At 41.1% G+C, this 13,205-nt stretch overlaps 1 protein-coding gene across 4 annotated transcripts in view; it reads left to right on the top strand.

The window, feature by feature from the left end:
* The first annotated feature begins 329 nt into the window (after positions 1 to 329).
* adgrb3 (adhesion G protein-coupled receptor B3) overlaps positions 330 to 13,205 on the top strand; it is a 251,581-nt gene continuing 238,705 nt past the window's right edge. For all 4 annotated transcript variants that reach the window (XM_065023041.1, XM_065023038.1, XM_065023039.1 and 1 more), the window contains exons 1-4: positions 330 to 433; positions 4,683 to 4,844; positions 8,670 to 8,834; positions 11,412 to 11,576. In XM_065023041.1, the coding sequence (XP_064879113.1) occupies positions 331 to 433; positions 4,683 to 4,844; positions 8,670 to 8,834; positions 11,412 to 11,576 (595 nt within the window). In that variant the 5' untranslated portion in view covers position 330. The remainder of the gene's footprint in view (positions 434 to 4,682; positions 4,845 to 8,669; positions 8,835 to 11,411; positions 11,577 to 13,205) is intronic.

Raw genomic sequence — 13,205 nt, 5'->3', positions numbered from 1 at the left:
TAGTGTCTTATTAAATTTGCATGTTTGCTATGTGTCTTAAGCTGTGCTTTTAAAGTCAATTAATACTCCTCCCAACTCACCCACGTTCGTTATAAATACGATGCATTGTTTCTTCTTATGCTTTAAAGTTAAAATGACAAGTTAAATATATATCTCCATATTTACTCTTGTATGATCTTTGTTTCTAGCCATGTACAGTACTGCAGTTTTTCTACTACGCATCTACCGTTGAAAAACAGTTTGTAATACCTTTTATTTTGTGTCTCTGGAAGATTCCTACTGTTAAAGCCTAGCTTTCATTGAACCTCTATTTTGTCTCTAGAATATGGAATGATCGGCGAACATACTGTAAAAAGTCAGCGGCCCAGATCAGTCTTTGACACAAAGGCCCTGCAGGAGCAAGCTGAATCTGCTAAATTTATGGCACAAACTGGTAATACAATAGTTATGTTTCCTTCACCTTTTATTTTGTTAACTTATAAACTTAATGTCATCTAGGTCACTTGCATGCTCTTTCTTGTGCTGCACCTTTTAGGTGACAATGTTTCTGTATTTTATAACCTCCTACTACCTCCTCCTTCTTCTGTTGCTATTCACATTAAAACCCACTAGACAAATGTTCATTTTCCCTTTGAGTATTTACTTAGAATAACAACTAGAATTGGGCTCCCTGGGTCTCTGTTCATTTGTTGTTACACAGCGAGTTGGCAAGTGCATTACTCGTTTCTCAAATATTAAAGGCTAGGTAAAATTATGCCCTGTCACAGTTAATAATATCCTTAAAAATGTGCCTAATAACATTTGAAAAATGTCCTTCATCGACAACTCCTACTGCCTTCGGCAGGAGTGAAACGCATACTGAATAAAAAAATGGGTTTCATAAATAATGATTGATGTAAGATAAACAAAAATCTTAACATAAACCAGTCGAATAAACTAAAATATAGTGATGATTGTATCCATTCTAAAATTGCAGGAGGATAGAAATGAATTGAAAAGCATCTTTACTACTGCTCCAGATCCACATAGAGGGGTTCTAGGCTCAATCCAAATGGACTGAAATAAAGACTATTCTTTAAATTTTTTCCCCCCTTTTCTTTCTAATTTCGTTTTTTTTAAATACATGTCTCTGGGTTCCGCTAATTGTTTGTTTGGCTTTTAATATTTTTTTTTAAACTCAATTTCATCTCATTTGTTGTTACTTTTAAATCTGTGACATTGATCAACACACCTGCCTTACTTTCATTTTAATTTGCAAATCCACTTTGTTGTTTACTAAATCCTAACAGCATGTCTCCATTCCAACACGCTGTGGGAGTGTGTTATTTATCTCTTATGGACCCCATCACTTTGCTCTTCAGTTCTTCCATTCTTAGATTGCCTAATTGACTCTCCCTGTACTTCTTCATCTTACCAATTGATCCACCTTTCAAAGTCTATTATAATTCTGATCAGACCAATTATATATAATAGGGTTTACAGTATATCCCTATTGTGTTGAATCAATCTATATCAGTCCTATTATACTGCAGCTTAGTGACGCAATACAGAGGAAATCTTCATAAGATTTCAATTACATATAAATGTATTCAGAGCTGAAATGTCCAAATCTCTTATGCAAATAAAGCCTGGTTGAAATTGAACATCACACGTACATCTTTAAACTGTAATCAAAATATTTGACCGTTGTCTTCTTGCTTTCTAACACACAACTAAGCTATCTTGGATTATTCTATTCACCCTACCTACTTAGCTCAATGCCAAGGGTGTTAGCATAACCATGGTTAGCATTTATTCCATTTATTCAGCATTTCATGGCTTTTGGATTTGTGACATGATCATATTTTTGTATTGAAAGGCCTCACCCAGGACATACTGATGCATTGTGGACATTCACTGTCCATAAGGCAATGCTTTTGTCATTGGGAATTACCACCCAACGGCACACACATAAGCAAATTCACTCCACATGTGTTTATATACAATCAGTGTCTGAAGTTGTACCTCTGAGAATTAAACTGGTATACTTGGTATACACCCCTAGAAAGAAGGGTTCCAAAAGGGTTCTTTGGCTGTCCCCATAGGATACCCCTTCTTGATTCCAGGTAGAACCCTTTTTGGTTCCAGGTATAGCCCTTTTGAGTTCCATGTAAAACCCTCTGTCGAAAATGTAACCAAAAATGTTCTTCAAAGGGTTCTCATATGGGGACAGCTGAAGAATCCTTTTAGGTTCTAGAAACAACCTTTTTATCTAACTGTATGGTTCTAGAGACAGTTGACTAGTGTACATTTAAATATTCAGTTGCAACAGTTAAAACACGTCATAATAGGAGTGTGACACACCAGCAGACCTTTTGTCACATTCTGCTGTTTGGAAAAATAGTATTTTATGAACCCCATGCAAACTGGCACTGTGAATGTTACTTCCATGCAACAAGCTCCATGCAACAAGCTGTGATCTTCTGAATAAAATGAAAAGGGGAGTTTTTCTTCCCTCTCGTTTCCCTCGTACTCTTAAGAAAAATATAAACGGGCAATTAAAAAAAAAAAATGTTTTCACAAATTGTGATCAAACACTAATTAATATGCATTGGAGTTAGATCCTCTCTGGTTGTCAAGGAAACTGCACTGTAGACTGTAGTGCTGTAACACTGCTGTGGGATTCATACTCTAGACTTCTCATTTATTAACTCTCCATTCAAGTTGAACTTTTATTTCACTAGTAGATGTCCTTCTTGCATGCAACCATGTTCTTTTACATTTTATAGAGCTTTTTGAAAAATTTCATTTGGTTTTATTGATGCATGTGTCTGTATGAAAGATGAAGATGAAATGTAGCTGTAAGATGTAACACCTTTTAGTCAGGTAAATGGCCGAATCCCTTAATGTGATCAGAAGTAACACTGGGGCCTGTGATGTGGAGCTTTGCTGTGATCTTTGAATAAATGTCCTTCAGACTAAATCTGACAAATGCTTAGTGTCAATTATGATCCATCTGTACAGTTCCTCCAAACCATTTGGGACTTTTACTATGATCCATCTGTATAGTTCCTCCAAACCATTTGGGACTTTTACTATGATCCATCTGTACAGTTCCTCCAAACCATTTGGGACTTTTACTATGATCCATCTGTACAGTTTCTCCAAACCATTTGGGACTTTTACTATGATCCATCTGTACAGTTCCTCCAAACCGTTTGGGACTTTTACTATGATCCATCCATCTGTACAGTTCCTCCAAACCATTTGGGACTTTTACTATGATCCATCTGTACAGTTCCTCCAAACCATTTGGGACTTTACTATGATCTATCTGTATACTTCCTCCAAACCATTTGGGACTTTATTATTCTCGATCTGTACAGTTCCTCCAAACCATTTGGGACTTTACTATGATCCATCTGTACAGTTCCTCCAAACCATTTGGGACTTTACTATGATCTATCTGTATACTTCCTCCAAACCATTTGGGACTTTATTATTCTCGATCTGTACAGTTCCTCCAAACCATTTGGGACTTTACTATGATCCATCTGTACACTTCCTCCAAACCATTTGGGACTTTTACTATGATTCATCTGTACAGTTCCTCCAAACCATTGGGGACTTTTACTATGATCCATCTGTAAAATTTATTCAAACCATTTGGGACTTTTACTATGATCCATCTGTACAGTTCCTCCAAACCATTTGGGACTTTTACTATGATCCATCTGTACAGTTCCTCCAAACCATTTGGGACTTTTGCTATTATCCATCTGTACAGTTCCTCCAAACCATTTGGGACTTTATTATTCTCGATCTGTACAGTTCCTCCAAACCATTTGGGACTTTTACTATGATCCATCTGTACAGTTCCTCCAAACCATTTGGGACTTTTACTATGATCCATCTGTACAGTTCCTCCAAACCATTTGGGACTTTTACTATGATCCATCTGTGCAGTTCCTCCAAACCATTTGGGACTTTTACTATGATCCATCTGTACAGTTCCTCCAAACCATTTGGGACTTTTACTATGATCCATCTGTACAGTTCCTCCAAACCATTTGGGACTTTTACTATGATCCATCTGTACAGTTCCTCCAAACCATTTGGGACTTTATTATTCTCGATCTGTACAGTTCCTCCAAACCATTTGGGACTTTACTATGATCCATCTGTACAGTTCTTCCAAACCATTTGTACTTTACTATGATCCATCTGTACACTTCCTCCAAACCATTTGTACTTTACTATGACACAATAAGATGGTGTTCTTCTACTTGAGACTCCGTTCATGGGAGCCAGACAAGGTTTTTGAACAAACAGCTTTTTGACCAATTACTAGTCATAAAGGTTCTTGTTCCCTTCAATCACCATACAACAACACTTACAAAGTGATGAATGGGAAATCAAAGGAACTGGATCAAGAGATATGGGGCCAATGACCAACAGAGTCGTGGTCTTCTCTCTTATTAATCATTTATCAAAGATCACATAAAGGTAAAACATGTCTATTTAGTTAAATATTAAAGTTAACTAGGTTAATATCCCTCCCCATTAACGTAGCTTCGGGTTTAGAATAAGTCCTCCCCCATTGCTCTACATTGAAGCCCCACCCCCTGTAGCCTCACCCCCTGGGTTGATCATGTGACCGTGTTGCTGCATTTAACTGGTGTCACCCTTCTCCCTCCACACAGGTGAATCTGGTGCAGAGGAGTGGTCCCAGTGGAGCTCATGCTCAGTTTCATGCGGCCAAGGGTCGCAGGTGCGAACAAGAACATGTGGTTCACCATACGGAACACACTGCAGCGGCCCTTTAAGAGAGTCAAGGGTTTGCAATAACACTGTCCCCTGTCCAGGTAGTAATAGCTGCAGCATTATTACTTTACTTGTTATAACGTCTTTCTCCTTCAACCTTCATTTTTCTATGTGTGCATTGTTGTGCTTGCTTTGAATTGACCATCAAACCAATGTTTTTGTTACTGTTTAGTTTGACCTTTTAACTAGTCTATTTGGTTATATTCTTATTACTTAATATTCTTATTTAATGTATTATTATTATTATTATTATTGTTATTATTATTATTATTATTATTATTATTATTATTATTATTATTATTATTATTGTTAGCCATCTATTATCTGGTGATGCTTTCTTCTCTTTGTGCATGTCACGGTGTTTTTCAGAAGTGTTGTCTATGTTATCCATCTCTTCCCATATAATGATTTCACCACAGCTCCTGAAATGATTGACAGTGATGTAGTTCTGTAGTTTTGCATGTTATGAAGATTAGGGAATTGTAGATTCTGGTTTGTGTCTCCAGGGTTCAGTGTGTATTCTTGAAGGTCAAGGTTAGTGGTATATTTGTATATATATATATTGCAGTATCTTTACATATGTATCTCGATGTAGGCTGTTACAGTAGTTGAGTTGATGAAATGTTGCCTAGATTTTTGCATACTTAGTCTGGCACCTAATATTTTCGGGTTGTTGGTCCAGTCGATGTATTTTGCTCCTCTGGGGTCTTTAGAATGTCATGGCGTCTTACACTGTTGACAGATGTTGCGTTTTTTGGCAGAAGGTGGAGGTATTTTCTTATAAACACAACATTCCCCTACACAAGACAGTCATTGGTTATTCTTGGTGAATTGGGACTGAATGTGGCTCTAGAAGATGTATTGCCTTCTGAATTGTGGAGACGAGACCCATCTTATGTGTGTGTCTACTGTATGTAGATATCCATGTGTTCAACAGCAGCTGTCATACTAATGTTAGTGTTTTTCCATCTGTTGATTTGCAGGGAATTTTAGGAGCCATTCTTCTATTTGGCGGAAAGTGTCTCTGAAATTACATTTAGGCATAAAGTCCTATAAAAGGTTTCACCCCCATCAGCTAATCAGAAATTCATGCGAGCAGCTCTCTGACATTTAGTCAGACGTAGTCCACATTAAGATGTGTCATGACTAAGTGTAGGGTTGGCAGTTTTCTCAAGGGTCAGACAAGAGGGCAAGACATTATTCCAAACCGTTTTCATTTACCATTTCGTACCTGACCAGCTTTGGTAGCTAGCTGAAGTGACCAAGAAGCTCTAGTAGATATCTGAACTGACCCAACAAGCTCTGGTAGCTAGCTGAACTGACCCAACAAGCTCTGGTAGCTAGCTGAACTGACCCAACAAGCTCTGGTAGCTAGCTGAACTGACCCAACAAGCTCTGGTAGCTAGCTGAACTTCCATTCAGAAACAATAATTGAAGCAGTCAGCCTACAGAGCCTCAGGTGTCCCCCTGGATTGAAATGAAGAATAAGAGAACCAGAAAGGATATATAATCCATTATTTCCCCCTTGGTGAGACTTTGGCAGCAGGCTAATGGGCTAAACTGTCTTTTTCTCTGGAAGTAATGTGCCGTTGTTTCAGGCCAGTAATGTTGTCAAATCGACAGCCGAAATATTGAAATCTGTGTTAGTCTGAGTCAAACAGTTTTCAAGGACAGAAATACATGCAGGGAACATTTTCCTTGAAGGGCACGACACAAGGACCTTATAACACATTCATAACCTCTACATACTGGCTGCATTCATAACTGCTTATGTCAACAACCACAAGACAAGGTAAATATCAACTTGTGGGTTTTTTTGCACAGAGGAAAATACAGAACAATATATATATATATTTGTTTTAATTTTACCTTTATTTAACCAGGCAAGTCAGTTAAGAACACATTCTTATTTTCAATGACGGCCTGGGAACAGTGGGTTAACTGGCTGTTCAGGGGCAGAACGACAGACCTTCCGGTTACTAGTCCAACGCTCTAACCACTAGGCTACCCTGCCGCCCCAATATGATGAGAGTTTAAAAGGAAACATGACAAGAACATGCAGAGGAAGGAGCGGTGCAGGACAGGTCAAAACAACTTCTTCCTTTCAAATGATTCTAGAATGAAACCAAACAAAGAATGATTTGAAAGACTGTTAAACGTTTAGAATTTGACACAGAGGAAAACCAGATAAATAAACGGGTGGTTGTTGATGGAAGTTGATTTGAGCATTTAGAAAGTCAACTGCTTATTAATGCGTTATGTATGGCTTTTGAACATGTTAGGAAGTCCTTATGTCGGTCTCTTTCAGGTAAAGTGTCACTGCTACACAGCATGATGTCACAGTTGGAGCAGTTTGCCTCATATCAATCCTCACTAGGAGTTCACTACTAGAGCTACTATTCAAATGCAACGTTACCATATTTAGAGATGGTATTTTAATACCAATTTGTTGCAAACGGCCCCAAAAAAGTCTTACATAATTCCACCTTTCTTTTCAGTTGTAAATAGTTTATTTCACTGCAGAGAAGGCTTGTTCACTGTTCCAACACTGATTTCAATTATATGTCCTTTGATTAGGAAGGAGGCACAGTGTGCGTCCCAAATGGCAACCAATTTCCTATATAGTGCGTTACTTTTGACAAGGGCCCATAGTGCTCTGATCAAAAGGAGTGCGCTACGTAGGGAATAGGGTGCCATTTGGTCAAAAGTAGTGCACTACGTAGGGAATAGGGTGCCACTTGGTCAAAAGTAGTGCACTATATAGGGAGCCATTTGGAACACAGGGCCAGACTTGTAGCTCAACCTGTACTCTGATTATATCTCTAACTGAACTAAAGAACTCCAGCCTTGCCTGATTATTATTTATTCAACTAGGCAATTCAGTTAATAAGAACAAATTCTTATTTACAGAAACGGTCTACCCCTGCTAAACCCGGACAACGCTAGGCTCCGCCCTATGGGACTCCCAATCCCAGCCGGTTGTGATACAGCCTGGAATCGAACCAGGGTCTGTAGTGATGCCTCTTGCACTGAGATGCAGTGCCTTAGACCGCAGCACCACTCAGGACCACTCGGGAGTCCTATCTGATAAAAGCTCTTCATTATAAGACTGGCTTTGTGATCCTAGAATATGGTGTTGATCCTTCACAGAAGAGATACACTCTCCCCATCCATCCCACTGTCTCGCTCTTTTCTCTCTCTCTCTCTCTCTCTCTCTCTCTCTCTCTCTCTCTTGTGCGATTGGGACTTTGATTTTAATTAACAATGTTTGAGCGGGATTTGCGTTCTCATGAAGCAATCAGAGTCGTTGAAGAAGGGATATACCACTTGGCAGGATAACTTGGCACTCTTAACACACCGGTGACCAGATGATGTTTTATCCCAGGTGACAGAGAAGACATTCTGAGACAGTTCTAAGAAGCGCCAAACAGTCTAGCCTGACACAGTATTAGATGTCGGCCATTTTGTAGAAATACTATGTTGTTCTTTGTAAGCCGGTACTTCTGCTTGGCAGATCAGCAAGCAGTATGTGGATATGAATCACTACACAGGAGTACTGTCAGGTCAAACTCATTTCACTTCCTAAAGATGGAAGCCCCACATGGTTCCACAACCCCATGATTACTACTTTGTGGTAGTTCAGGGTAAAGCTCACTGGTTGGACTACATATATGTGCTTTCTGTTTTGCTGATAATTATTGATCAAATCGTGTCATGTGGCAGAAACAACGACAGCAATTAAACTGTCTATTTTATGTCTGTTGTGTACCATGATCTTGCTGCAAAACTAAATTTTTCCCTGGGATAATATAGTTGAAACCTTATACTTGTCCCCTAACCTCTGACCTCTGCCCTATGTCCTACAGTGCATGGCGTCTGGGAGGAGTGGTCACCATGGAGCCTGTGTTCGTTTACGTGTGGGCGTGGCCACCGGACTAGGAACAGGATGTGTGCCCCGCCCCAACATGGAGGGAGAGCCTGTGACGGGCCTGAGACCCAGAGCAAACTCTGCAACATCGCCCTCTGTCCAGGTATGGACTGTTGTCTCTGTGTGTGTGTGTGTGTGTGTGTGTGTGTGTGTGTGTGTGTGTGTGTGTGTGTGTGTGTGTGTATTTTTACATATTCTAATGAGACCATGGGTATAATTACCAGGAACCAAACAGGAGGCAAACAGGACCAAACAGGGAGGAACCTATCTGAATTTGTCCAATAGAAACTCTTCTTCTCTTTGCAACTGTTTGCTACTGTGTGCACTAATGATTACACCCCACGATGCCCTGTTGTTGTGCTTGCTTGTTCATTTTTCCAACGTTTAGCATTTTAAAAGCCACTTCCTTGTCATTCTTTCTCTAAATATTTGAATGGAGCTCTGATCCATATAATGTCAGTCAACATTCGGTCCTTCAAGAATGACTGAGGTGAATATGTTTAGAAACAAAGGGACCAGTAACAGACACAACACAAGTGATGTTCTATTCATTGGCAATGATAATATTAACAGCACCATGTTAATAGCAACATATTCCCCTATGTAGGCACTCCTATCAATCAGAGCCCATAGGGAATCTCATAGGGCTCTGGTCAAAAGTAGTGCACTATGTAGGGAATAGGGTGCCGTTCAGAAGATAAAGTCTTAATCAAAAGACCATCTTGCAAGGAGAGAGCCTCTTGGGAGAAGACAACAGCTGCATTTTTGGTGCAACATTATAGGATCAATTACACTGCAACTCAATGGAGAGAAGAGAGAGAGAGACAGAGAGAGAGAGAGGAGAGAGAGAGACAGAGAGAGAGAGAAGAGAGAGAGAGACAGAGAGAGGGGGTGGGTAGAGAGACAGAGAGAGACAGACAGAGAGAGGGGGCGGCGGGGGTGTAGAGGGGAGAGAAACAGGATGCATATGGCATACAGGCCTCATGACATATTTAAAAGCAGCATGTGCCGTTCATGCTCACATCATAATATGGGTTGAAAACCCGCTGTCATAGAGTCAACACTGCAACACTGAAGAGGAAATCACTTAGCCGCAATTGCCAGTGAATGGTAAGCAGATTAGTGATGATGGGTTTTTTCCACAATTACTGTGTGCTAGATTGTAGACCGACTATGATGCGCTCCCAAAAAAGAACACGCATACACACACACATACACACACACACACAAACACACATACACTTTGTTTGTTCAGTTGCCTAGCTTCAAAAGTCTGCAGTCCATTCAGTCCAGTCAACTCCAACGCAATTCACAGCTATTTTTTTTAAGTGTGTGTGTGTGTGTGTGTGTGTGTGTGTGTGTGTGTGTGTGTGTGTGTGTGTGTGTGTGTGTGTGTGTGTGTGTGTGTGTGTGTGTGTGAGTGTGTGCGTGTGTGCACTTTATTGTGCGTACCCTTGTTACTTTTGTCTAACTTTTGCTAGTGCCATTTGATGTTGGATGTTAAATGGGGAAGGGTTGTCTGGGTCGTTCAGGTTGTCTGGGTCGTTCAGGCTGTCTGGGTCATCCAGGTTGTCTGGGTCGTCCAGGTTGTCTGGGTCGTTCAGGTTGTCTGGGTCGTCCAGGTTGTCTGGGTCGTCCGGGTCGTCCAGGTTGTCTGGGTCGTCCAGGTTGTCTGGGTCGTTCAGGTTGTCTGGGTCGTTCAGGTTGTCTGCGTCATTCAGGTTGTCTGGGTCGTTCAGTTTGTCTGGGTCGTTCAGGTTGTCTGCGTCGTTCAGGTTGTCTGGGCGTTCAGGTTGTCTGGGCGTTCAGGTTGTCTGGGTCGTCCAGGTTGTCTGGGTCGTTCAGGTTGTCTGGGTCGTTCAGGTTGTCTGCGTCATTCAGGTTGTCTGGGTCGTTCAGTTTGTCTGGGTCGTTCAGGTTGTCTGCGTCGTTCAGGTTGTCTGGGCGTTCAGGTTGTCTGGGTTGTTCAGGTTGTCTGGGTCGTCCAGCAAAAAGACACATGTCTCTGGACTGTAAGTAAATGGACAATAAAGTATTCTTCTTCTCTTCTTAAGAAAAGGCCAAGCTCTTCATTCAACTGTAGGTCGTTTTGCAGAAATATAACTCTAGCTCTGTTTTAAGAAGGGTGTAGTTGGTCATAAATGCAGCAGAACCTCCCCCAAGGAAGTTGGCTTGTAGAGGCAATGACAAATGCAGGTGGCAAACTCATTACTTTCTGTGTTTATCCTCTGCACCGTTTTAAGGCATTTTCACCTCTGAGAAGAGAACTGAGAACTAGCAGATCCAAAAGCAGAAGTAATGAATTGTCCCTATTCCCTATATAGTGCACTTCTACTCTGGTCAAAAGGAGTGCACTATTTGGGTACAGTTTTGGGACACATCCACACATGGCCATTCTCTTGCAATATGACCCACTAGACCTGAGCTATTTCAAGCCACTCAAACCACAAGCGGTAATGGTATGTTCATGCATGAACAGTGCACTGTGTTTTCAGGGGAAGGATATTATAATATGGGTGTCTAGTTGTCAGGCTCTCAACCTGAAGACAGCCATTTGAATATGGTCTCCTTCCACTTCTTCTGACTGACTGTCCAATTTTTCTCCCTTTCTCTCCCTCTTGGGTCTGGGCTGTTTGCGTGTGCGTGTGTGTGTTGGTACGTGTCTGTGTGTGTGCCCCAGTGGACGGCCAGTGGCAGGAGTGGAGCCTGTGGAGTGACTGTTCAGTGACCTGTGCCAACGGGACCCAGCAGAGGACCAGACAATGCTCAGCCGCCGCCCACGGTGGGTCAGAGTGTCGTGGCCACTGGGCAGAGAGCAGAGAGTGTTACAATCCAGACTGCACAGGTAACACACTGACTGGGCCACTTAGCTATTAATGCCATCATCATCACCATCATCACCACCACCATTATCATCATCATCATCATCACCACCACCATTATCATCGCCATCATCATCACTATCATCATCATCACCACCACAATCACCACCACCATCATCATCACCATCACCGTCATCATCATCACTATCATCATCGTCCCAGGCACTACAGATGTAAATGAGCTGTTAGCTAAATCTGGTGCAATGTATCATTTCTCAGTGGTGTGAGACTTGTGTTTGTGTTGTACATTGGCCCTGTCCAAATACACTTAAAGGAATAGTTCACCCAAATTACAAAATTACACATTGGTTTTCCTATGCTGTAAACTGTCTATAGACAAGGTATGACAGCAATCAATGATACAGTATGGTTTAGTTTTGCTTAGTTAATATTTTAGCATTTGTGTCACAATTTCCATTCAAGTCATGGGACCAATATTAGCAGTTTTTGCACATCATGTTCAAATCATCCAAAAGTATCTAAAATTGATTGTGAATCTCAACAAAGTCTCTTATAGATAGTGCTGAGTGATGAACTGAAACTGGGGTTATTTTGGGGTTTTGAAACAACTAAATTCAATGATGTCGGTTCAATTATTTTAATTCCATTTCGTTCATTTTGTTTTCTTTTTCTGTGAGCTCAATGCGCACATTAAGTAGTTTCTCTAGAGATAAATCACATCAAGCCCCAACTGTGCGATGTAGTAGGGAGTTGGTAAATATGGTAATTAACTGCAATGACCATAATCCATTGCGTGCCTACTTGTCCGTTCTGTGTGTTTCTATAGGCCTGCTACATTAGGTTAATATGGGGAAGACACAGAGAGAGAGAGGAGAGATAGAAGATAGATATAGAGGGTAGTTGCTTCGCAAGGTACCTGAAAATACATCACATTTCTTTATTTTAAAATGTATTTATAAAGCCCTTCTTCCATCAGCTGATATATCAAAGTGCTGTACAGAAACCCAGCCTAAAACCCCAAACAGCAAGCAATGCAGGTGTAAAAGCACGGTGGATAGGAAAAACTCCCTAGAAAGGCCAAAACCTAGGAAGAAACCTAGAGAGGAACCAGGCTATGAGTGGTGGCCAGTCCTCTTCTGGCTGTGCCGGGTGGAGATTATAACAGAACATGGCCAAGATGTTCAAATGTTCATAAATGACCAGCATTGTCAAGTAATAGTAATCACAGTGAACAGGTCAGGGTTCCATAGTCACAGGCAGAACAGTTGAAACTGGAGCAGCAGCAAGGCCAGGTGGACTGGGAACAACAAGGAGTCATCATGCCAGGTAGTCCTGAGGCATAGTCCTAGGGCTCAGGTCCTCCGAGAGAGAGAAAGAAAGATAGAAAGAGAGAATTAGAGAGAGCATACTTAAATTCACACAGGACACCAGAGGAGGAGAAATACTCTAGATATAACAGACTGACCCTAGCCCCCCGACACATAAACTACTGTAGCATAAATACTGGAGGCTGAGACAGGAGGGGTGAGGAGACACTGTGGCCCCATCTGATGATATCCCCAGACAGGGCCAAACAGACAGGATATAACCACACCCACTTTGCCAAAGCACAGCCCCCACACCACTGGAGG

This window comes from Oncorhynchus nerka, linkage group LG10 (assembly GCF_034236695.1).
Source record: "Oncorhynchus nerka isolate Pitt River linkage group LG10, Oner_Uvic_2.0, whole genome shotgun sequence".
Classification (NCBI taxonomy): domain Eukaryota; kingdom Metazoa; phylum Chordata; class Actinopteri; order Salmoniformes; family Salmonidae; genus Oncorhynchus; species Oncorhynchus nerka.
The sequence above is the reverse complement of the archived record's forward strand: the minus strand, read 5'-3'. Positions and strand labels throughout refer to the sequence as shown.